Source organism: Vicugna pacos, chromosome 8 (assembly GCF_048564905.1).
Source record: "Vicugna pacos chromosome 8, VicPac4, whole genome shotgun sequence".
Classification (NCBI taxonomy): domain Eukaryota; kingdom Metazoa; phylum Chordata; class Mammalia; order Artiodactyla; family Camelidae; genus Vicugna; species Vicugna pacos.
The window spans coordinates 17,642,260-17,669,014 of NC_132994.1; the positions used below are offsets into that span (position 1 = coordinate 17,642,260).

Consider the following 26,755-nt stretch of genomic DNA (forward strand, 5'->3'; position numbering starts at 1 on the left):
ATTAGGTAAGAGAGTAGCAGGCTAGAAACTGCCCTATTTTCAGTGAATATCCCCCCAAAAACTATAAAATTAAAACATGCACTGCATCTGTGGTGGCCATTAATGGAGCACAAAACCCTCAAGCCAGCATGTGAAGTGTCAACTGAATTGTGTCCATTCTTTAATACAGTAAAACCTCAATCAGAATACCTTACAAATGGGATATTCTGATGCACTAAATCTTGTGTTTAATGAAATGCTAATCTGAAAACCCTGAAGTAGTTTGAAATTTGTTCAAAAACTTGAGTGTGTACCACGCACCAGACATTGTTCCAGACACTGTGACACTTCAGTGAACACCGATCTCCGCCCTCACTGCGTTCTAGTAAAGGCAGTGGAACAGTTAATTATGTTACAGGGGAAAAAAGAAAAGAAAAACTAAAACCAGCAAAAAGAAGCAAGATGTCATGCTGCTTTTAATTTTAGACAGTGGTCAGGACAGGCCTGATAATGACGTTTGAACAAAAAGATTTAGCCATGAAGTTTTGTAGGAAAAATGCACTGTAGGCAGAGAACAGCAGTGACAAAGGTCCTAAGGGCAGGACTATGTGAGCTGTACTGGGGAACGGCAGAGGGGGCCAGTGTGGGGATGCGTGGAGTTGAGCAAGAAGGAAACTCAAAACTGAGTGAGGTGGGGTGGGGTGGAGTGCAGGTGAGTCACGGCCCCACAGACCGGTAAGGCCTTTAACTCTGATAGGTAAGGAGTCATCAAAATAGAAGACTTAGCCCTTTAAAGGCTCACTCTGACTGCTACTAGAATAGACTAGAATAGGTGAGGAAACAAATGAGGCAAAACAAAGAGCAGTTAGGAAGGAGGTCACTGAAATCATCCGGACAAAGAAATAAAATACCTTCGATGAGGGAAACAGAGACAGTGAGATCTTAGAACCAAGGTTAGATGAAGAACCCGAGGAATTGAAGGCTGTTTTTTGGCTGAGAAACTAAAGGAATAGAAATGCCATTAACTAATTGAGGAAAGGTTTTAAGAAGCAAAAATAGTTTGGTTTTGGGTGTAAGTTTTGATACCTCTTAGATCTTCACATGGAAATGTCACACAGAGAGGCAACTATAACCTGTCTTTAGGATTAGTGAGATAACCAAAGTGAGTATGACCAGAGGAGGCAAGGAGCCCAAGGTTGAACTCCAAGCATGTTTTAAAGTTCAGAAGACTAGACCAGCAGCACCAAAAAAAAAAAAAAAAAAAAAAGCAATTATGTAGAAGAACCAGATAGACTGAGGAGCAGCAGCCAATAAAGGGAGGAAAATCTTGCAGGCCAACTGAACAGTGTTTCAAGGTCAAATGTTGATTAGATTTGGTGGTGTGGAAAATACTGGTGACTAAGTGGCTGGGTAGTGAAAACAAAGCCTGACAGGCATCACCTGTCAGATGAACGATCATTAGCCCTGGGAAAGCCATACTTTGTGTGATACATCACAGAGACCACAGCACATCTCATGCTCTTGCACAAAAGGTTTAAGCTGAAACTAATACTTTAGACCTAACTTCTAGTTTACAGGAAGTTCAAAGGGATAGAAGAGTTATGGTATCGCAAAGAAACATACAGTAAGACAAGAGGCCTAGCTGTTCCAGAAAGTCAGAATCTTGTTTGAATCCCGCTTTAGGGAGAAAAAAAGCTTCAAGAGACATTTTGGGGACAAATGCGATCTGAATATGGACTGGATGTTAAATGAGGGAAGCGTTCCTTTAAGTGGGATAATGGTATCGAAGTTGTGTAGGAGAACCACCTTATTCTTAGGAGACGCATCATGTGTACGTTCTTTGAAGCAATTAAAATATATAAAAAGCAAATACAGCCACATAATTGTTCACTTTAAGTGGATTGTTGGACTGTTCATTTCGGCTTTTCTGTTTTGATTTTTCCCTAATAAAACTTAGCAACAAAATTATGGGAGGAAGACGAAGTTTAGAAAATTTTTAAGTTTTGCTTTAAAGGTTATAGAACAGAAGAATAGGGTAGTACAGAAGGATTACTGGTTTAAAAGACGACGGCATGTTCATTATGCTCATGGGCATGATCTAGTAGAAAGAAAACGGATGCAGGCGAGGGCTGCTGGCACTGTGTTCAAGTGAGACGGGGTTCGGAGCTAATGCTCCTTACCCAGGGCAAGTGCAGGAGCAGAGAACTGCTGGAGCCGTATCTGAGGAGACAGGGACAGGCTCGTTAGGTGCTTTAGCAGAATGTTTACTTACAAATACCAGGTACTGTATCATTTTGAAATAAGGGAGTCAGGAGAACCCAGATAAGGCAACTACAGTCATTTCAAACCCTAGCAGTTTGGACCAGCTGGGGAGCATTACTAAACAGACTCCAGCAGCCTTCCCTCCCGTCTTCTGAAGCAGTCTCTTGGGGTAGAACCTGGGGAAGTGCTCCAGTTAATACTGCTGATGCAATAAATGTCTCGTTTGGAACCCGTTTTCTTTAGGGATGTAAGTCCTTGCCAGAGGCCGAAGATAGCTTTAGTGTTTTAAACCCTTTTTCCAGATTGCCTGTGTCTGTTTTAACAGAGAATCACACCTAGTGATGCTCTTGTTAATAGTGATTTAATGAACACATTACAGTAACCGAGGCACAGCACCACACCCGCACTGCTTTTTACTATAAAAAGAGTAAGATGACTGTCTGTTAGCACTAAATTCTGTAGGTGCTTACTGGAAGCAATTTCAGGGAACTTTGGGAGCTCAAAGTGTGGCTGGTATTTGGACTAATCACCACCTACTGGGTCCATCTAATTATAACTAATTTCAAGAAGCTGCCCACACTTTTTACCTTCTGAAACTACCTCACACATTACCTGAAGTCAGTAAGCAGCAGATCAGCTAGGACATCTTTTGGGTAGGGTGATATGCATAAATTTGGCTGTGGGGGAAATTTTATTGATCAAAGTGAAGTCCAGAATTTATTTATTAACAAACATTTATTACTTGTGGCTCCATTCAGACTGCCAGCACTGATTTTCCTTTTCTCTTGCCCTCCAGGTATAAAAACTGCTCTTTTATAAACTTAAATCTACATGAAAATTCACACACGCTTATTACTTAAAAGAATGTTCAACATTTTAGGGTTTAAGAAGAGAGAACAATTTGCATTCACTCTACCCATACTCCTCCACATTTTAACGTACTGCTTGCATTCTAAAACACTAGCCCACCCTACCAGTGGTTCTCAGCTGGGGACTGTTTCCTTCCTCGACCCCAGACACTTTTGACAGTATCTAGAGGCACATTTTTGGTTGTCATCACTGGGGGAGATGCTACTGGCATCTAGTGGTAGAGGCCAGAGATGCTGCTAAACAGCCTATAGTGCACATGACAGCCTTGGCCCAAACTGTCAGTAATGCTGAGGTTGTCTGCATTGTCCATTAAAACCGGGCAGAATTATATCCACCTTGTTTGTGGCCACCCTGCACTATCCCTGTGTCTAAAACACTTAATGGGCACATGAATTACCTGAGGCTCTTGTGAAAGCCCTATACCACCTTTGTTTCAAAGAATTGGTGAAATATAATCACCACAGTTAAAAAGGGGGGGTGGGGAATCCTTTTTCTGTCTTCCACTAATTAGGTCAATTATAAATGTTCCAGTGTATTTATAACTTAATTATGCCGAAGTGGTTTTTGCTCACTTCATTATAGAAAAGCTGTGTTTGGAAAGAAAGCATGTGTGGAGAGGAGTTAAATGTACTGAATCATGCTTTCATATATTGTCTTAAAAAAATAACAAAACCTGGATTGTACTGGTTGAGGCAAAAACTCTATAGCTATTTAAAACTGACTTATTATTTAACATCCTGTCATGCAGTCAGTCAGAACAGAAACAATTTGGAGTTAGAACTCAGTTTTTGAAAATAGCACTCAAATCTTAGGTTATTTGGTATGTTAAAAGACTGATTCTGAAATCTTATCAGAAAATTAACTTCAGTGATTCCTGGAAGATGCTTACATTTAAAACACTGGCTTTATTCAAATACTACCCACCTGTACATTAAAAACAAGCAGATTAGAAGTAAATGTTTTATTCTTCCAACTAAATTCCAGTACTACAAGGGCAGTAAAACAATGATACACTGGGGGAAAAAAATGTAGCAATAAACACTTGTTAAAAAGACTGATAGAATAAATAAAAACTACCAAAAAAAAAAAATAAGGAAATCATATAAACCCATTCTGGACAACCCCAAGAAGTCCTGGAATACAAAAATGCCCTCCTCCTCCACTATTTCACAGGAAGCACTGTAGGCTATTTGCTTAAAAATGTCCTGGAATTAACATTCTAAATTATTAATAACTGGTTACAGCTTGGTTGTAGTGCACAATTAAAATCACACTAACTTCATCTGAAGTGTCATTCTACAGTTTTATTTACACAACCGGTGAAGGGCACGTTCTTAGAATACCAGCTTTAATCCTTTTCAGACATTAATATAAGAAGCCAAATTGTAATGATACAGCAAATGAGGCCACTGGCATTAATACAAGTAGCAAAAGTCCACATCCGGGTGGCACTGACATCAGGGAAGTTTCCAAAACCGGTTGCTGCCTAAGAGTGGTTGCCACTGACGAAAGCTTGAAATAACCTGTATTCACAGGGGGGTATTGGCATTGCTGCATGTCATAATTGGGACCTCTTGCAACAACTCAACAAGGAACGAGGCAGCCCATAAATGCAGAAAACGTGATTCATGAAACATCTAAAGGGAGAGAAAAGGGAAATTAGTGCAAAGTCCAGGTCAGAATTTAAGTACATGCTGGATCCTCATTCCTAATATATTGCCCTAGGTATTAAGTAACCAGAAGTAAGCCTCAGTGAAGTTTTGCTGCCTGTTTCCTCCAAATGTTTGCTCCATGATTTTGTTAAATTCTCTTCTTGGGTGTGAAGATAATTAAAGTAAGTGTCTTCTCCTTAAAAGACTGTCTCATCTTCAGCTCAAAAATGAAATACTTACAACTAGCAGGCTGTTCTCCATATCGTCGCATTATTTGATCATGCGTAAACTTCACAAATGCATCATATTGTTCTATAAATAAAGGTACATGTGAATTACATGTTTTGAAAAAAACGCCCCATTCTCTAATATATTACAGCCAGAGAAACTGAAAACTCACACACACACACACACACACACACACACATATATATATATATATAAAAATAAATTCTAAGTTAAAACTTAATCAGATATATAACCTCAGTAATAGCATATCAGATGGAAAGAGCACAGAGCTTAGTCAGGAAACCTGCATTAGTTCATATCACACAACCTCATGTATAGGCTGGGTAGGGTTTATTGCTTAATGTATTAAAAATAAGTCTTGAAATAAAAAGAGATCTTTCTCTGAAAGTTTATTGTAAGTGGTCTATGAATGGCAACTTACTGCAGTGACGAAGTAGGACAACAGAAGCCTAAATATATGATACGTCCAAAAATATTACCTGTAACCTAATCAGATGCCACAGAAAAAGATGTTATGTAACTAAGCAAATTCTCTCACGTCTATTAGCATCTTGATTTAACAAGAAGCTTACAATATCAATATCCAGCAAAATCTATGGCTTAAAAATCGGGAGGGGGAATGATTAAGTTACCATCCATAGTAAGTTTTATTTATTGCACTTAAATTATCAAATTTTATGGGGAAAAAAATTATGTACACAGTGCCACCTAGATTATTTCATGTGTCCAGACTGGTGGTGAAGTTATTGTGAACAATACAAAGTCAAAAAACCCACAACCAAATTGAGGTAAACAAAGTCAAGCACAGGGTGTATCAAAAGAAAAATCCAGGTCCCTAATACTGCTGCTGATCTACATGGCTAACAAATGCTATTAAAGGTCACTAAGGAGGGCCATGAGCTATAGGAAAGTTCATTTCCTTTTTCTGAATTGAAATTCTCAACTTCTTAGAAAGTACCCTACACCAGGGTATAGAAAGGGAAATCTAACTGACATGAAGTGTACGTGGGAAAGAATGCATTTCTTAGCTTGGGTTTCTGAGAGACTCTAGAACTCATCTCGTACCTGCAAGTTTTGTGTTCAATATTTCTTCATACTCTTCTCGAACTTTCTCTTCACGTTCTTTCAATAAACGCTCACAGATCATCCCAACCTGCCGTAGAGTGAATAAGGGCTGTTCTTTTTTTAATGGTGAGGATGCTGCTGATGGAGTCCCTATGCACAACATGAACAACAACAAAACACCAGATTTAGAGCTATCACAGAAAGCATCATCTAACTGACGTTTTATCTGAATCTTTTCAACGCTCATATAAAAGCATTTTCCGTATCAGTTTTTAGCACAGTATTTCCCAAGTAGTCTTAAAACAGGTTTAATCCTATCAGCTTATGATTTTGGGAAAACACAGCAAGATGCAGGCAATCATACAGGGGGAAAAGTCTGAAGGTGAGTGGAGAGAACAAGATAGAAACAAAACTTAACAGAAGTTTTGTTTTTAAATTAATGATACTAGCTAGGACAGACTCTGTAAAAAGAAATACTGAGAACATAGTCCTAATATTCAGCGTTAAATTTTATGGTTCAGCCTCCTTAAAGATTACGTAATAGCCATTTAGTGATATGTAATGCATGATATAAAAGATTTCCTTAGAATGCGTATTACTTAAGGCACTTTGATTTCCCAAAAACATCATTCTGTTCTTGAAAATAACATCTGAAATTCATCTTTCTGAGAATTCAGGATTATGATGCCATCCATGATAACACTGCTACATCCTATACACAGATTTGCTATCAATTGTTTGTCCAGCTCTGTTCATCTATCTGCTCCAGTTCCTTTTTTTTACTTGCTCCTTGTAACCTGCATGGCTGGGACAATTTAACTAATGTTTGAACTGTGTCTATCGACAAGCCGTAACTGTATACTGCTAGGTAAGAATAAAGTATACCAACGTTAGCCCACAGCTACTGAACTAAGGCTGTCTTTATTTACTTTCAAATTTGCTTTGTTAGCTGCCAGTTAACTGAGGTTGTACAAAGTAAACTGACAAATGATGATGAGCTTGCCTTCTTGCTGATACGGTCTCTACCTTCACCCCCCTTCCCAAGTTTCACTTCCTATACTTGGCCCTCCAAATCGGCAGTACTGCAGAATTTAGTTTTGAACAATTTCACATTTCCTAATTTTATTTGACTGGTTTATAGCCTTTGAAATGTTTTGTTATCCTGCCCAGTTTTCCTATCCCTGTTGGGAGGGGAAGGGAAGGCAGGCAGGCAACTACTGTCACGAGAACTGTTTAGCTGAGAACTTTACTGAAGGCAAGAGCCACTTTTGATGGCTCTTCTTCAGTAAGAAGTTTTACTTCACTTCAAATAGCACTCTTTTTATACCTTAAGGAAAAAAAAAATATGTATTTACAAACTATTCTCTCCAACCGAAGGTAGGTAAAAACAGATACAGGATCAAAATAATCCACACTTAGGAATCTATCCTAAAAGACAAGTGTGTGAGTATATGCTCAGGGACATACCTAATAGAGAAGCATGTGGCTGTATATATGTATATGTTTTTAATGGAGGCTACAAATCATAGCACTTATGGGGACATCCACTTAGGGGATATAATATACAGGTGGTTGTCTTTGAGTCATGGGAATCCAGGTGGCGACTACTTATTTTGTATCCTATTTTTAAAAGATCGGCATTACTTGTATGTTTTTTAAAAATCAAGGGGAGAAATAGGAGCTTGAGTGACTAAAGGCAACTTGGATTACTTTTCCCGTGCTAGGAAACATTTCCTTTCACCTATTAAGTGTATCATTACCTGGTGAAGCTGGTCCGCTGAGGAGAAATGCATGTGGCTGTGCATCAGAAGTACAACATGGATCTGTCTGTTGGAAACTAGTTTCTAAATGTCTTCTCTTCTGCATACGCTTATACTCTTGCTTTATGTTGTACAGAATTTGTTCTAAAAGAAAAAAGTAAAAATTTGGCAAGATAAAACTTTCAAGTTAAAAAACAAAATTAGGTTGGGTTTCCAACAATTAATTACTAGAACCAATCTACCAAAAATACTCTCTTCAAATAGCTAGAAAACGTACGTCTGGGAGGAGTTAAGTTTCAGCACAGTGGGGACACCGATTCAGAAATAGCACATACACACTACTTGGAATTCAGCTACTCCACAATACCTTTCTTTCTGAGCGCTGATTAGCACAAACTAAGTTTTTCATTCAACATAAAGATAAGGGAGTCTGTAAATTGAAACACATATTTTACTCAGATTCTTAAGAGTACCCAATTCAAAGGTCATTTATGCATCACACACGGAACTATTTAACAGGCTTTTCCCAAGACCATAAATAATTAGAAGCAGGGAGAACTATGTAAATACAGGCACATACCAGTGAGAGATGACAGTAGTAGGTCAGCAATAATGACAGAGTAGATGCAAAGTAAAAAATCATCATACATTAAATGGCCGTTGCCATTAATAGTAAGCTCAACAGAACCTATGAATATAACAGCATTAACAGCAAAGTGTTCTGAATCTTGAGGTTAAAAACCCATGTAATGTGACTGGTATGTAACAGATACTCAGTAAGTTTAAGAATCACTATACCACAGTCCCATTATTTTCAACCACAACCATCGAAACATATCAAACTATCAAACATACCGTTTAGGCCAGTATGATCCATTTTAGAAGATTCCTAATTCAAAATAGTTACCATTTAGCCTCTTCAGAAAATCCCTTAGGTTTCCACTCCCTTCCAAACAGACTTTCTCACCACTACCACAGCTCCTAAATTAATAGGTTATCCATGTGAAACTATATCCCAAGAAGTTTATTAAGCCCAATCCAAAGCAAAATTAAACAAAAACTAAGTTAAGGTGGCAACAGGCAATAAAATGAATCATAAATATAATGGAGTATAACTTTAACAATTCTACAATGATGCAATTTAAAAATGAACTGAAACTCAACTGAAGGCTAAAGATTTATACAAGATGAACTTTGAGGGCTTTTGAGAAAGAGACTCTGAGGGGGCATCTATCAGTCCCTTAAACATTTAGATTATGCCAGTTTCATTACTATAACTAAAAATCAATTTTGAAAAAAATTGTAAAGGATATCTAGTGAAGATTCTTTATGTAAATTTTGGGTGTAAACAAATCTGTTTTACAAATATATGAATGTGCAGTTACAAAATCAAACACTGGAATGATTAACCTCAGGATGGTTGTGTGAGCAGTGCTTTAGCTGTATTTAACATTTTTCAGAATGCTAACATTTGTTTATATTAAACATGGTCATTTTCAGTTCTTTTCATTTATTTGAAACTGTAATTTAAAAACAAAGTTACCAGTGTGAAATAAAATGGCTGTCTACTGAACAGTTAAGCACACTGATAGAGATGGGCTTCCTAAGATTTCAGAGGTGTCCAATAAAACTAGTGCAGCATCTTATACCAACCAGGTCAGGCACACATATCCTTATTTTTTAAATAACAGAACTCTTTCAGTAGCAATATTCTAAAAAGTTTTAAAAGTAATGATGCTTGATCTCATAGCAAGCTTCACTCATTTATCATTTTTTGTTCAAAGCTATCATCATCCTGATCAAAAGTGCCAAAGCATCCTGAAGTTTATTCACAACCAAAGACTTCAAATATGCTTGCACAAAGTAACGTGACCTTGACCTCTTTTGTGTAATCACCACACAGCTGTTCTCAGATAATTCTTCCTTTTGCTTCACAAAATCAACCAAAGCACAACTAAGATGTACCAAAGAACAGTTGTAGAGAACTCATATTTGTTTATCTGACAGTCTCAAACAAGATCTAGCCTAAGATTAAGATACAGTAAAACTGCTTAAAATGAAGCTTTGTAAATCTCCATACCATCTAATATTTAAGAGACATCATTACAAGCTAAGGAGTTTTCTGGCATAATTTACAAATGAATTCACCAATTTAAAGGTACAGTTCGGTGAGTTCTGACAAGTGCATACATACAGTCTTGGAACTATCACAGCCACAATAATGAATTTTTATCACCCCCAAAAGTTCTCTCATACTCCTATTAACCCCCTTTACCACCACCACTACTCATCCATCCACTGTCATTACCTTTTCTAAAACTGCATTAAATGGAATCATAAAGAATGTAGATTTTTTGTGTCTTGTTTCACTCAGAAAATGCTTTTGAGTTTCATACATGATGTTGCATCAACCAGTAATTCCTTCTTTTTTTATTAATGAGTTAGTATTCCATTGTGTATATATAGTATACACCACAATTTATTCACTTTTAGTGGACATCTAGATAATTTCCAATGAGGGTGGCTGTAACAAATATTCAAGTACAAGTCTGTGCAGGTGGACACATTTTCATTTCTCTTGAATACCCAGGAGCGGAACTAGATGGCCTGATTATATGGTAAGTACGTGGCTTTATTCTGTACAAAACGGCCAAACCATTTTCCAGAGTAACTGTACATTTTGCATTGAGACACATCCTTCTGCTGACACATCTATGCCAACACCTGATATCATCAGTTAAAGAACTGAAGAATTTTGAATGCTACTGCCTGCCCTGTTTTTCACATCTAATGATACAACTATGTCATCTAAGCCTCACTATGCCCTCAAATGGTCTAATACTGGCAACGTGATCAACAGTGTTATGCAGTGAATGATCCAATTTAACTTGATCAAAATCTCAGCAGCTCAAAGTAGCAAACAGCTAAGTGCAAGCCTCAAGCTCAGTTTATCTCAGTTCAGAGGTAAGTGCAATTTAGAAGCTGATAACCAAGAAATCTCCCAGATTCAATAATCCACAATTCACATTTCTAGCTCAGCCTACATATTTGGCTGACTTAAAAGCTGCTTCCATACCAGCTGGATAAAAGCCTCCATACATCAATAAAGTACGTACGTCTTCTTGGTCTTAAGCTACTTAAATCTAGCCAGCTCTTATCAAACTAAAAAGTGACATCTTACTCCAAGTACGTGTAACATCTGATATTATGCTGCCAACAAAATATACTGGTCTATTAAAGAAAGTCAAATATAGGTTCACTAACATCAGCTGCACATTCCAGTTTTAATCACACAGCCTTCATATTTGGCTTATGAAGCACAGATTAAATTTGCAGGAAATCACTTAAGAGCAAAACATGTAGTTATCTTCATGACAGTGTATACTACAAATGGTTGTGGTAGATCCCTTTTCAAAATTCTTAATAAACTACATCACCCTTTTACTATACAGTTAATCCTTGAACAACGTGGGGGGCTTGGGACACAGACTCTTTTCCCACAGTCGAAATCCACGTTAACTTATAGTTGGTCTCCATATCTCAGGCACGGTTCCTCCACATCTGTGGTTCCACATCCTTGGATTTAACCAACTTTGGATTATGTAATACTATAGTATTTACTACTGGAAAAATCCACATGTAAGTGCACCTGTGTAGTTCAAACCCACATTGTTCAAGGGTCAACTATAAAATACTACTAAGACTTCCTTGCACTGTACTAGGTTAAGTGAAAGTCAGTATTAGCAAACTTATGGCTAATGGCACTTTCATTCCCAAATCTAGTAAATACCATTGATATTGCTAATAAAATTCTTTTCCATAATAGGCAGATTATCAATGAGCCAGCACTTATTCCTTTGGAATATTTAAAACCCTAGGTAAACGTGGAAAGGCCTGGACTGAGAAATAAAGCCTGTTTTACAACTCTTAGTTGCCAATGATTACTTTAAAAACCCTGGACACAAAGAACAAGGTCAACAATATAAACAGGAGAAAGCAGTTGATGGCATAAAAAAATAACAGTTGATGATAATAAGAGAAACAGCAACAAGATGGGACTGCAGGCAAAGGGAAAAGGAATTAGAAGCAACTAAAAATGTGTTTAAAGAAGAACCACAAAATGGGGGGGGGCAGGGTCCTTCTAGAGTCCATTAAGATGTCTAAAAATCTGTAATATGGGAAACTAAACTTTTGCTCCAGACCTGTGTGGACTTACTGTTTTCCTCCTGACATAACTACTAGATCAAACATTAAGGTTTCATGAATACTTATAAGTTTAGGTGTGTAAGACCCTTTTGTTATCACCTTACATGCTAATTTCTCTATGGAATATCTTTGAAAAAACAAGACAGAAGTTCATCTAAACAGCTCAAACAAGAGGATTAAAAATAAATCCTGAAAGTCTGTCAGTTCTAGGGAAGAACACAAATTAAATGGAAGACCTGTACACAATTAAGTATAGAAAATCTGCAGTAGCTATTAAGACCTAAAACTGAAACTGTTCCAAATAAAATAACAGACCAAACCTAGAGCTCTGAACTACATACCAGACACTGCCATGTCTACTTTATAAATTAAAACACACACAATTAACTTTTGCTCTGGAGACCCATCACTGTAATTCAACTATTCTGCCAGACCTTCTGATCAGAAACTAAAATAATTCTTATGGACTCCTTGAGGGAACCTTAAGGACAATGTTCATATCCAGCCAAGAGATATCTAACTAAAAAGAATGAGGTGATGCCATTTTAAATTTACTTTAAAATTATTGCTATGTCAAAGGAACTTGGAATCAAATTTTAACCCAAGATTGTCCAGTTATGTCCACAGCTTTAACTTCTATTTGGATTAGCATGAATCCTAATAACCATAAGATAGCTGCACACACATCTAAACACCAGAGTACTGGCTACAGTACTTTAAAAGCAACTGGCTAGATTCTAAATTTATGTTATATAATATTTTACTGTATAGTAGGCATTCATTTATCTCCTACAAGAGGAAGAATAATCACTACAGCTCAGATTCTATTATTTCACTGGTGCTGTAATAGCCAATGATTACTTATTTGAAATAAATGTTTCAACTTGTTAAAACCCTTCAGGTCTAAGCTACAAATCAACTGCAATAATGCAAGGAGTCCAAACCAAGAATGCTGAAATCAGCAGGTGGTTTCTCCCTGATATCCAAAATTATCATACAGCTATTTTATATTACACTAGATTCTAAAGGGATACATGTAAACCATGTTGCTTCTGTTTACTTCTTTACTATCTGCCAGTATCTTCTCAAATAGCTTATAAGCTAGGAAAATACAAAGAAATAAGAACCAAAAAAAGCAGTAAATGGTGAAAAGAAAGGGGGAAATTAAACCATGCAAAATCTAAAACCCAATATGCAAGCTACAGAAAACATCTAATGCCAAGGCAAGGTTTGGAAGGACAGAGAGCAGACTCCTTCAAGAGGGCTGTAAGGCAGCACAATCAAGCTAAAGATCAAATCTGTCTCTTGTAACAACTTATTAGGGCACCCGAAAAACACATACACACATAAATACTGATACAGCATACCTGGAAACCAGGGGTTGCACACTGATGATTCATGGGCTAAATGGAGCCCAAAGGCATGTCTGGCCTGAATATTTTCTTTTCAAAAACAAGTGTGAATTTGTGGCCAACATTTAAAAGTTGGGTGATTTTACATTAAAAGATTTCTGGCTACTTATGGTGGGGAGTGGTGAGGGGGGAGTTGGACCATGTGGCAAAATTCAGCTGAAGAGTGGCTGCTGCCTTTTGGGCTTAAATTCTCAAGTACTTCTAAAACTTTAATGCACGCACAAATCACCTGGGGATTTTGTTAAAATTCAGACCAAAAGGGATGGAGCCTGAGATTAAGCATTTCAAATGAATTTCCAGGTGATGTAGCAAGTCAGGACCAGGATCGGAATTTACAAGTCCCCACCTAATTTACTTCACTCATTTTTTACTACTTGCCTGGAACTATGGCCATTTAAATTTCTATCCTCTGCTTAAAATAATAACTCCTCTACTTTGGCAATTAAAAAGAAAAGTGGTTGGTTTATTTATTATTGGACATGCCGGGAATAAAGGGGAAGAGAAGGAAAGCAGTAACAGCAGAGATTATTTCAAGTACAAAAATATTCAAGGTGGGATCTAAATCATTTTGCCACCCTCACCTACATGGCTTTTGTATTTCTAAGTGAGACATCCCTGGCAGGAAAATATTCTGCAAATCAATTTAAATTTGATTGGACCTACTCAGGGAGATTCATTATGTGACAGTAGCACATAGATTGATTCATTTATATGAATTTTATGTTCATTATTGATTGATAGTGAACAAACACATTTGCTTTTCAATTTTGTCCGCTTTAAAAGAGCAATTAAGACTCTTTCTCACACCAGAAGGCACTGACTGGAAACCTACAGACATCTTTGGTTTATCTCATATATTCTGTAAATTCATTGTGAATACTGAAAAAGTAAATGATTTCACAAAAATCCTGACTTCTGGGGAGAAGAAAGGCTACTGGAAGGATATGACAATAAAAAATACAAATTTCCCATGGCCAGAACTGAGAGGAATGGTCTGAACTAAAGATGTAACTTAGAAAGTCCACCTGTAAGTGAAAAGGGAAGTCAGGAGCATGCAGATAGGATTGCTTTGGGAGCTATTAAGCTAGACAGGAATGGAGCTGAACCTAGAACTAAAGAACTCCTAAGTTTAATGGCCAGATAAACACAGAGCAGCTGGAGAAGTGGAAGAAAACAATGCTGTCATAGGTTTTTTTTAAAAAGTATTTCAACAAGAAGGGGGTGTCAGCAATGTGAATGTTGTAAGAAAGGTCAAAGAAGATGAGGACTGACTGTGTGCCATGGAAGTCACCGGTGACTTGACAAGAGCTGTCTGAGGTACAAATACTAGTACGTTTAGAATCGAAGAAATGGAAGCAAACAGACTGTATCAAAGCTCTTTAGTTTCAAAGCGAAGGAATCTGGATGACTGCTGGAGGAAAATGAGTATGTTTTATTTACTTTATAATGGGAGGCTTGACAATATTTAAAACCAAAAGCAAAGAGCATCTGGTTGAGAGATGAAAGTAATCACAGGATAAGGTTCTTTTGGAGAGAAGTGGGATCCTTCCCTCACTGTGTTAGGTTTTAATTATCTCATTTAATCTTCCTCAACCTTAATGGAAAAAAAGAGGACAGGCACAAATGTTGGTAGTGCTGGTACTGGGAAAAATGAAGCTGCTGTTTGATGCCCTCTATCTTTGTGAAGTAGAAGGCAAGGTTGGTTACTCACTGAAAAATGGCAGGACTGCTGGACAGAGTAGAAAGTTCCATTTGAGGTTGCCCTATTGTAACTATTTCCAGCACTCAGGGACAGAAAATGCTCTTAATTCTCACAACATCCCTAGGAGGCAGATATGACTATTATCACGTGCATAATTTTATAGATGAGGAAATAAGGCTTGCTTCAATGTCTTCTTAAAGTGCACACAGCTGAAACATGGCAAAGCCACACCTGATCTCAGGGTCTAAGTTCTTAACATCTACTACCCTCTCCAGTATTTTATTACTAACACCTAGCCAATATTCTACAAGTACCTAAAGTTAAAATAAATCACAACGAGGAGAGCTAATTTTTAAGAAACAAGAAGTCAGACAGAATAGAGGGATCCACTGCCATGTTATTAATACTTCATATACTGAGATGTCAAATTCTGTAACTATTAAGGTAGTAACCAAAATGGAGCATAATTCTCATTTACCTGGAGCCCTGGAACTGCCATCACTGGCTTTAACAGAATAATTCTAAGAAATTTTCATGTTACATTCAGGTATTTACGTAAGGGATGCTTCAAGAGTCTCTAAATTGTCCCCTCTTAGGATAGGCATTTAAACAACTGTAATGTTTTACTAGTGTTTCAGAAGTAAGGAATCATTCTAAATTGGTAGGTCGGCATTACCAAACACACAGGACTGATTACAATGCCAGCCCTCTGATAACGTACAATTTCACCCTGGGCCATGCATAGATCAGGTTCCCCTGTTCTGTCACAACCACCCAAAACCTTCTATACTTTTAACCAATTATACTGCTTAGAAAAGATTTTCTTCCAGAGAATTATATATCAGCATTAGGAACAATGCAATCTTCTGTAACAAAAGGCAAAGTTCAAGGAAAGTAATGTTTGAAAAGCTGGCTTTCTACAATCTTTCAAATTCCACTCCACGTTGTATTCTTCAGTTGCCACATCAGTTCAAAAGTATTACCTTTATTAAAAAAAAAAAAAAAGGAAGAAAGAAAGAAAGAAAAGAGAAAAAAAGGGAGAAAAAAAAAAAGAAAATCAACTCTTCCAGGTCTCTCCCTCCAAACTCCCCACTTTAGTTTGATCTTTGGAGGGAGTTTTCTAAGAATTAACATTAATGGAAATGAAAATAAATGCTAAACCAAAGTTAAGAATGTACATCAAGATTAAAACAATTTCAGCCAATAAGCTTCCAAAGTAGTAAAAGTGTGATTTAATCAACAAACCAATTTCAATGGTCAGGCTGCCAAAGGTGAAAATAATGCTAATGTGGACAAATGTCCACAAGGAATTAAAATAGGTATACTGGTAAAGCATAAAGTTTACAGTGTTTTTATTCAAGTTTAGCTGGCTTTATGAAGTATCAGCAGTGAAAGCTCCACCAGTCCCTGAAGAGACCTTGTCTTTTCTTTGCCTATCCAGCATAGAATCTGGAAATCAAATGAGGTTCATATAAGCTTGAACAAGTGACTTCTACAGGAAGTATTTACATTTTTAAATAAGGCTGAGAAAATGGAGGTACATGAACAGACATAGAAATTAAAAATTTAGTCAAATTCAAAAATTGTATTACTGGAAAGATCACAATTTTAATAAAATCAAAATGTTGCAAAGCACTAATACATTTCAGGATGATCTGCCCATTTGCATTTGTGACAGACAAAAATTAATGACTTACATTTTTAAAGGGATGAAGAAAAGTTTCTCCAAGACAAAACTACAAACATATTATGAGCTGTTTTTCTAGTGCCGGAAGGATAAAAACCACTACCACTACCCAAGAAAACCTACCATCACAACAAAGATTACACAATCTGGCATAAGGCAAAAATTATAATCAAAAGGCCCAAAATAAATATCAAAATCATGTAAAATCTTTTAAAATGTGATTCTTCAAACCAGCAAACCTCTGAAAACAATAAAAATCCTGATAATTGGGGCTATTTCAAATACTGTAATGCACATAACCATGTTTATCATTATCATCCCAAAAGATGAGGGAATACTGAGAAGTATATATATACTTCAAGCACCTCAAAAAAGTATTGTTCAAAGTCTTAAACTAAGTAAATGCTGTATTTCTTGTACTACTCATTTGTTTGAATCATAATTAAAAAAAATATGTTGTCATATATTGTGGCTTTATTGTTACAAAAGAGTCTCAAAAGAAAAACTGGTATAGAAGGAGTGGAACTGAAATTACATTTTTTTCCTTAAACTTCCTAAGTTTCTAAGAACCTTGGAAGATGTCAAGGCTTGATTAACTCAAGAAATACATTCAATAAATATTTTAAAACGTTATGGGAGGTAAGACATTAACTAAGAGGTAAGGTATGGCAGATAAGAATACCTTTGGGGTTATTTTCCAACAGTACAAGTCCCATATGTCCTACCTCACAAAATCCAGGGGGCATTTCTTTTAACTAACAGTCTTTGCTACCAGACTGCTACTAAAGGATCACATTTCTCAGGTGTGTTTATAAAGTTGAGAAACACTGGTAAGCTGAGTTCTAGAACACTTATATTCAGCAGTAAAACTGAGGGTGAATCTCTTAAATTTATTTGTGAAGACCTCTTTACCATCTGCAGATGTCAGACTGGTTCATATAAGCTGGAACACGTATTCCACCCTGCATACTTTTCTGAAAGTAGGCAGTCTTCTCAAAAGCAAGAAATACTGTGGTTTCACGTATGCATAGAGAACATTCTGTGAGTCACCAGTACTTGCACAGTGTTAATGCAAAGACCACAAAGACCATAAACTGATGATTAAATCAGTTATGGGTATTTGAAAATGCCCAAACCCAATACCATTCATTATCTAGTTTCATGGACCAACTATCCAAGAGGTTCAAACTTAACCCATGCTATCATTATGCATCCCTCTTCAAGTGGAAAGAGAATCAAAAGTTTCTTTTCAAAGAGGAAAAATACACAAAACTGGGCCCTTCCAATTACTCCCTTATTCTCAACCTTTCAAAACAAAAGCGTTTCAATCACTGTGTCATCCTAGGTCTGTCTAAACACTTGGGAAAGATGTATCTGGGTAATACACAGTATATGCTTTTTTCTATAAAGCCATTCAAGAACTGAAGAAATTTATTATTCTTGTTTACATCTCAGATTCTGTCTTTGTGGCAATTATGGTAGCTAGGAGCATTTTCACCTAAAGAAGAACTAATAAATCTCTCCTCTGAACTACCCATGTTTACCCTATGTGTTTCTGTGCTCAAGTATAATTTTTCTACTTTCAAAACAAAATAGCTCAATAATGAATACAACTGCACCCTCCTTTAATGGCTATAAACTTACAGGACTCTTAAATGCATAATTTACAGAACTATGAAATAACTGCAGCTACATACACATTCCTAAATAAAATATCAGGTTTGAAATCCAAAGTACAAAAGACCATTAAAAACAGTTTATTTGCCAAATCCACTGAGAAACTAGAAGCAACTTAACAGCTGTCTAAATAACCACAAAATATTAAAAACACTTCTGGCTCAATATAAATGACATCTGAAGGGAAATGCTGTCTCCTCCAACAGATATCTCATTTGTTTGCCTAGAACCATTTATACTTCATTTAAGCCAGCTGGTGTCTCCATTTGCAGGCATGCATCAATGTCTACAGAACAATCTAAGTTCCTGTAAACCCTTCCCCATTCACAAGCTGCAATTTCCATTCTTAATGGCAAGCTTCCAGCAAATACAATGAGTTTTTACAAAGGAATTTAACTCTTCATCCAACTCAGTTCCTAAGGCAGGCTAGAGCAATGGAAACAAGTCAAAAGAAATGTATAAAAATGCCTATCAAACTCACAAACAGGTTGAGTCCATAGAAGGATTTTTTCATCCAGCCATTCATTCATTCACTATACAATCATGAAAAACAATGTGTTGGATTTGACATTCTTGTAATGTTGGATAATATTTTGGTTTTATTAAAATAATTTTGTTCTTGGGCATGTGATGACAATCTTTTGGCTAAATTATAGTATTCTGAGAGGTTTCAAAAGCCAATTGAGAAGAATAGAACACTTTGAATCTGTTTTCAACTAACTTACCAACTGGATGAGTACTGATAAAGCTATTGGAGGCATTCATTTTCCCAACCACAGCCAATGGTTCCCCTCTCCCCACACCTCCAGTTATTCACTTTTCCTTTTCCAAATCCAGGGATTATTACAAACCTCACTGCTAACACCTTAGACCAGGGGTGGACGAACTTGTTCTGAAAAGGACCAGACAGTAAGCATCTGAGCTTTGGAAAAATAAAGGCTCTTGTCAATTACTCAACGCTACTGCTGTAGCCTGCAAGAGACATGGACAATACTTAAAAAAAAAAAAAAAGAGCATGGCTGTGTTCCAATAAAACTTTATTTGCCAGCTCTCCTTTTTCCTGGTATTAGTTGCAATAATTTGAAAAACATTGATTGAAATAAGTCATCAAGTCAAACTTTGGAATAATCTTCATGGAATGACTTAAAAACAAACTAGGGTTTAAAACTGATGCCCAAGTTCCCAAAACTACTAGTAAAGCTGCAACATGACTTAAGCTACATATCAGAAGACACTAGTTACATATTTAGAGAAGAACAATGATAAAATATTGATAAATTATACACAAGCTCTGAAAAAAATTCATTTCCGTACTCTAGTTCTAAATTGTTTAAATTATATTTGATCTCACAGAAGTGAAAATGAAGAGCTTCCAGAGTCCTGGTGAGTTTAAGTCATTTTCCATTTCCAAATTCAGCTACTTATTTCTGCTAAGGATATATGGGTATTCACTCTTGTAAAGTTTAAGAATTACCACTTTTAAAATAGGAATCTAAAAATTAGGTACTTTGGAAAATTATTCCCAAGTTTGATGACATGAAAACTGGGAAGCTCTTCTGATACCTGCACAGCACTGCAGCTCCCATTATGACACCATCATTACAAAAACCACACAGGAGCATGCCCAAAACTGGCCATGTAAACACAAGGCTAAATTAAACTAGATGCAGAATGTCATTCAAAATTACAGTTAAAAAAGTAAATTTTAGCTATCCAAAACTTTAACAATAACTACTCTTCTCAAGTCAACTTTTTATGTTAATATTAAAATTCGCTGAAATAGCTAAAAAACTTTTTTGCAGGCTCAATAAATGTCAATTAGGGTGTGATTTTAGAGTTCAGGATATGACTAAACTTCAGGTAGATGTCAAAAACACCTTGAAGAAGAGAAGACACAGCAATATTTTGGAAAATGTGAATTCGAATCAGTAGGCTTAAACAATTCCAATGATTCCAGTTGTTTTACTATTATAGTCCACTTGACTGAAATTTAAGATAATATGGAGCCAACTGCATTAGCCAGTGCGACAACTCTATCAATGAAATGACAAATTTGCAAAGGATCACAATTTCTTTCTGAATTAATTCCCTTTAAAACTGAGGACAAATACAGCCCCTAGGTGACTTACCTTATATACTCAAGAGTATTTTAGCAAGGAGATATACTTTAACTCCCAAATCTAAAACTGTATTAATTTACCCGCCTCGAATAAAATTTATTGCTGGTTAGCTAGAGCTATTTTTAAGTGGCCTTATTAGTTGTTAAGTACAGATTCCACGGTATCATTTCAATTTTCAATGATACCATTTCACTAAAAAGACAAACTCTAAAAATAATGTTAATCACTGGGAGCTCATTCTTGACACTGTTTCAACAGCAAAAAATGGTAGCCTAGGCATCTGGGGGTTTCCCCATATATGTGGAGAAAGGATATTAAAATTTGACCTGAAAAAACAAAACTAAGTCAATTCCAAATGGAAGTTACAAAATAGAGGTAAATACTGCCCAGATATTTTTTAAGCAAACGATAGAGAAACAAATGTTTCTCTATCAAATCAAGCTATGAAAAAAGGCTTTGTCTACGGATCATACTATTACCAAAGGCAACACACGAAACCTTTGCATGCTACACACACAAACACATTTACACTACCAATCCATAAAAGCCTATCCTAAGACTATGCCAGGGGCACACAAGGATTCTCAAAGTACAGGAAAAACTGGACATACACATGCAGTACTAAGCAGCCAAAAGGTAATTCCCCATATATAGTCACTTTCAGGAAATGTTTCAAGATGAAAAGCAAAAATAGTCTGAAGTCCCTTGGAATCTTGGGTTGATTTCTTTATTATTCTCAAGGCCGAGGCTTGTTCTCCCAATCTACTTTGCTGAGCTGAAATAAAGCACTTTCAACTAAAAGCAACTACTCAGTCCCGAATTTCAATACAATTCGCTTTTCATTAAACGTTCGTTTCTCAAGGTCTAGACGTATAGTGTGATCATATTACAGTAATCGGGAAGAGCATTTTCTTTGTTGACCCTGCTAGGGAAACAGGTCTTGACTCAGCCAAAGTGGCGTTCTTGTGGGTGATTAATGACAGGCCTAGATCTCGCTTCAGTGACATCCCTCCCCACCCCCTCTGTACTAAAATCAGCCATGTCTGAACTGGAGGAGGGGCTGCTGCCTCGCCTCCAACCACCCAGCCCCAGAGTTAGTAGCTGCCACCAATCGATTCCAGGAGACAGCCATCGAGACTCGAGTGAAATGTGTGACCCTTCTCCTGCCTAGATTTCCGTGTAGCACCCTCTCTGATCATTTCCGCTGGGGCTGTCCAGACTACGGAAACGCTCAATTCCAGTCATTCGGCCCAAAGAAAAGGCCCTTCCTCTTCCCCACAATACCTGGCAAAGCACGGCCCCTACCCACCCCATCTCTCAACTCCCCCCCATCCCACGCGCCCTCCTTGACATTGGACCATTTCTATTGTGACTCCGAGGCTGGAGGGTCTCATTTAAAGGAATGTGGTCCCCTAAGGCCTCTGCTAAGGTCGGGGAGCAATCCGGGAACCCCCACCCCCGCGGCCGCATCCCGCGCCCCCCGACCTCTCGCCCATCCGGCGGCAGCCGGGCCGAGTCCCACCTGTGGTGAGGCGGGAGGAGACGTCGCCGAAGGGAGAGGGCTCCATTCGGAGATACTTCTGCGGCGAGGCGGCTGCGGCCGAGAAGGAGGCGGCGGTGGCCGCGGCTGCCGACGACGGGGAGGCGGCAGCCGAGGTGGGCGCCGACAATGGCGCACATCGCCTACGCTTCGGGGACGCCGGGCTCAGCAGTGGGTCGAAATCCAGAGTCCTTTTCAGAGTGGCTCCGCACGCCATGGCCGGGGCCGCCGGCTCGGGTGGGGTCGGGGACGGGTGACGGGAGGGGAGGGCGAGGGAAGGGGAGGAGAGCGGGGCCGCGAAGGGAGCCTAACCGACGGGCTCAGGAGCGGCTAGGCGGGTGGCGTGGCGCCGGTGAGGAGAGGAGAGCCGCCGCCGCCGCTGCCTCCGCGGCAGGGGCAGTGGTCCGGACCGGCCGGGGCGAGGGCGAAAGGGGCGGTGGCGACAGCTCACGCCGGCCGCGTCAGGGGGCTCTTCCGCCTCCTCAGGCGCGGCTCCCCCGGGAGAGGCTGCGGCCGCCCCCGCCGTCCGTTCGAGCTTTGCGCTGCGCCCGAGGCGCTCTTGCTCTGAGACCGGCTCCTTCAGAAGTCGATACCAGCCCCGGTAGGCGTGAGGCTGGAACGCGGCTCCTAATACTCCCAGGCAGGGTCAGAAGCTAGAGAGCGGCGGTCGATGCGGCGGGATTACAAGGTGGTGCTGGTGGTGGCGGCGGTGGTGGCAGCAGGAGCTCCAACAAACACGTCCAGCCGCTTCCCCCTCCACTGTACGACTCTTCCACCCGCCGCCGGCCCCAATATGGCGTCAATAACAACGCCGCCGATTCAAATCCTGCGGCCTCAAGGCGCGTGCGCACAGGGGGTGGTCGCCTCGCGGATGCATTCTGGGAGTTGTAGTTTTCCACTCTGAGGCGGAATCGCCGTGAAAAGCGGTGAGGGAGGAGTCACGAAAACTACGACTCCCGTCATTCAAGGCGCGCGATTCAGAGTTCCGGATTGGAATTTAAATCCCCCTGCACTGCTTGAGTGTAAAAGGAACTGAGCGAAAGAGAAAAAAGAAAAGGCTGTGAAGGGGTGGGAGAAAGGGAAGCCAACCAGTGGGGAAGGCAGGCTTAAAAAAACCTTAAAAAATTCAGGACACAGTTGTCCTGGTACCGCTCCCACAGTGATTTAACTATCGGGAAATAGAAAACTAAGCCAACCTAACAGTTCAAGACAGATTAATTTCAGGAATTAAGAGTGCCAAAAACGAAACCTGTCACATCAAGGAGCTAAGAAATAATAAGATTGTGGAACCTGTTTAGGACTGCAAGACAGCACAACAGTTGATAGTATCAGATTACAGGAACCTTGATTGAATTTGACGCTTTGCTCTTCCCAGGTAGCTGCTTGCATCCACTTACTAAATTCTGCAAGCCCAGCTTTACCCTGTAATGAATAGGATCTGAACGACGTACAGAACCAAATGTTTTGCTTTGGATAAAAAACGAGTGATATTAGAAATTGTACTATCCCTGTTAAGTAATTGTGTATATCTTGTGAAAAGTAAAAAATTAAATCAAAAGACATAATGAAATACCTAGGGAGTAGATAATGGGCCCATTTTGCCAGCAGAGAAAACATTTTTTTCTAAAAGTTGTACTACCTAAAATAAAAATCAAATACAGCATTAATAAAAAAGTGATTTATGGGAAAAACTGCCATCAGTCCTTTGCCTGTGGAAGATATCCAATACAAAACTAGTTGTGTATGTGAGTGACATTATCAAATGATCTTAATTATCAAATACTGGCTTTCAATGCTTATTCATTGATGTCATTTATTCAGTAAGTAAAAGATGTTTGGATCATTTTGTCAACTATTCTTTATACCATTTTTGGACAGTAGTTTAATATATTTATTCTTGTTTTATAGAACTTTTCAAACTCAAAGATCAACAGTGCTTATCACACTTTTTGTGCCAAGAACTAAGCTGTGCTAATTTTAACATACTGTTTGGGAAATACCTTTGGAAAAAGATCAGCATTTAATGAAACAGTAGCTTAACTGTGACACCTAATAGGTAAATTTTTACTAAATTCCAAACACTCCATGAAATCTCTGATATGGTGAAAATAACAGAATATACATATTTTATGTAAATGAGTAGGAAACTATAGGTTAACCCATGGAAAACAAGCAACAAAGCATTTATGTTCCTGGTAAATATTTTCTGAAATTAAGATAGAACCTTAAATTATAGAGCTTACATCTGAAAAGGAATGTTATGAATTGAATTGTGTCTCCTCAAAATTCATATGTTAAAGTCCTGATCCCAAGTATCTCAGAATGTGACTGTATTTGGAAATAAGGTCATTTCAGATATAATTAGTTAAGATGAGGTCATACTGGGTCATACTGGAGTAGGGTGGGCCCCTACTCCAGTATGACTGGTATCCTTATAAAAAGGAGAAATTTGGACACAGATGCAGAAATCTAGGTGATGCATCTACAAATCAAAGAAAGCCCAAGATTGCCAGCAGCGAACAAGCAGAAGCTAGAAGGAAGGCATGGAACAGATTCTCGCTCACAGCTCTCAGAAGGAACCAACCCTGCTGACATCTTGATCTCAGAGTTCTAGTCTCCAGACTGTGAGATAATAAATTTCTATTGTTCAAGCCACCCAGTTTGTGGCACTCTGTTACAGCAGCTCCAGGAAACTAATAAAGGAGGTAGTGGTTATTTGAGTTACACTGAACTACCTGGAAAATGAGGAAAGGGTTGTATGTAAAGGTGGCAGGGGATATCTGGCCAACTTGACAGTTTAGTCATAATAACTGCCCACGCAGTCACCACTGCACAGCATTATCTGCAAAAGGCTCTTTGTTAGGATTAAACAGTGACAAGGTGGGGCAGCCTCCCCTTCTACCAGTGACTAAGGAACATGTTCAGAAGCTTAGAGGAACAAGGGAACTCTTCCCTATTCAGCTCTGTGTCTTTACTAGGGTTCTCTTCCCCACTCTTAGGCCTGACTACTTTCAGACTCAACCCAGGCATTATCTCCTATAGGAAGCCTTTCCCTAACACGTCAAGGCTGAATTCATTTCCTAGACTCACAGAAAAAGAAACGTCTATCTGCATAGCTTCATCATTACCCTCACCACTTTGTAATACTGTAATTTTTCTGTTGATGAATTTGCGTCTCCCACCGCTGTGTTATCTCCTTGCCAATAATGGGTTACCTCGTGCATTTCAACAAATACCAACGGAATGTTTTTTCAAACATTTTTTAAATCACCCTATCCTCCCAGTAGTCCACATTATACATGTCCCTTAAGATAGATACCTACTAAAATATTACAACAACCTTTTAGGGTAGAAGAAAATTGTAGAAGTTAAAAACTCTAATACATATGTATTTGACTAAAATTAAAAATAAAATAATGCTTGAAAGCCTATAAGCGTTAACATAGTTTAGAAGTGGATTTTTATTTTGTTGATCAAGAGGAAAAGAGAATTGAACACATTAATAAGTTGAATCAGGCCACATGAACCTAAATATATAGTGCAGATAATGACTCTAGTGACCCGTACAGATCAGAATTGCTCTTGTTGTGACTAAATGGCCTGTAACAAGTTTTAAAGGCTTGAAATATTTAGAATAGTTTTGTGACCGTCCAGCAAGTATTTCTGATTTGTACAATCTCTGAAGTCTCTGAAGGAAACCAAACTCTTTACCAAGATGCTGGTCCCTTCTTGGTATGAGACTTCTCTAACACCTCCCCAGATATTCCCCAGGATCTGATTCTGATGAGTCATTCTTTGACTAAAGCCAGTAAAAGTATAAATGACTACTTATGGTTACCAAAGGGGAAAGGGTGTAGGGGAAGGCTAAATTAGGAGTTTGGAGTTAGCAGATCTACACTACTGTAGATAAAATAGATAAACAACAAGGTCCTACTGTATAGCACAGGGAACTATAGTTAATATTCTGTAGTAAACCATAATGGAAAAGAATATGAAAAAGAATGCATATATAGATCTGAATCACTTTCCTATACACCAGAAACTAATACAACATTGTAAATCAACTATACTTCAATTAAAAAATACATATATATGTATGTATGTCACTGGATGACACAAAATGTCATCATCTTGAGCCTGAAGATCCTCTTTGTACCATAAATCATTTTCAAACAATTTTTCTGACGTCAAATAAGGTAAATGCAAATACGTAAGGTGTGGAGAGGTGTTTGCTGACTTTGCCTGTAGTGGCCGGTTCAGCATTAGGAAAAGCAGCTCTAATTTAGGAGTCACTTCAGATCTATATTCAGAGCAAGCATTGCTGAGGGCAAAAAAAAAAAAATTGTTTAATCATCGTGTAAATGAGTGCAGTAGGGAAGAAGAGACATTGTAATTCCTTCCACATAACATCTTGCAGGCTGGCTGAAGTCTCTTTTAAGCACCATATTTGGAATACTACATACTAAATTTTCCATTGTAGGTACGATGCTGGCTAATTTTAACTTTGGTTTCATTATTTTGGTTGTGGTCATTATTTTGAGTTGACTGGATAGACCATAGAGTCATCAAAACCA

General features: G+C 38.3%; 1 protein-coding gene across 1 annotated transcript; it reads right to left on the reverse strand.

The window, feature by feature from the left end:
• Positions 1–4,395: 4,395 nt before the first annotated feature.
• On the reverse strand, positions 4,396–23,000 carry AKIRIN2 (akirin 2). The gene is made up of 5 exons (XM_006200303.4): positions 22,164–23,000; positions 7,838–7,981; positions 6,078–6,227; positions 5,004–5,075; positions 4,396–4,748 (listed from the first exon to the last, which is right to left on the reverse strand). Exons 1-5 carry the CDS (start codon positions 22,396–22,398, stop codon positions 4,738–4,740), a joined length of 612 nt encoding a protein of 203 aa, XP_006200365.3. The 5' UTR covers positions 22,399–23,000; the 3' UTR covers positions 4,396–4,737.
• Positions 23,001–26,755: the final 3,755 nt, after the last annotated feature.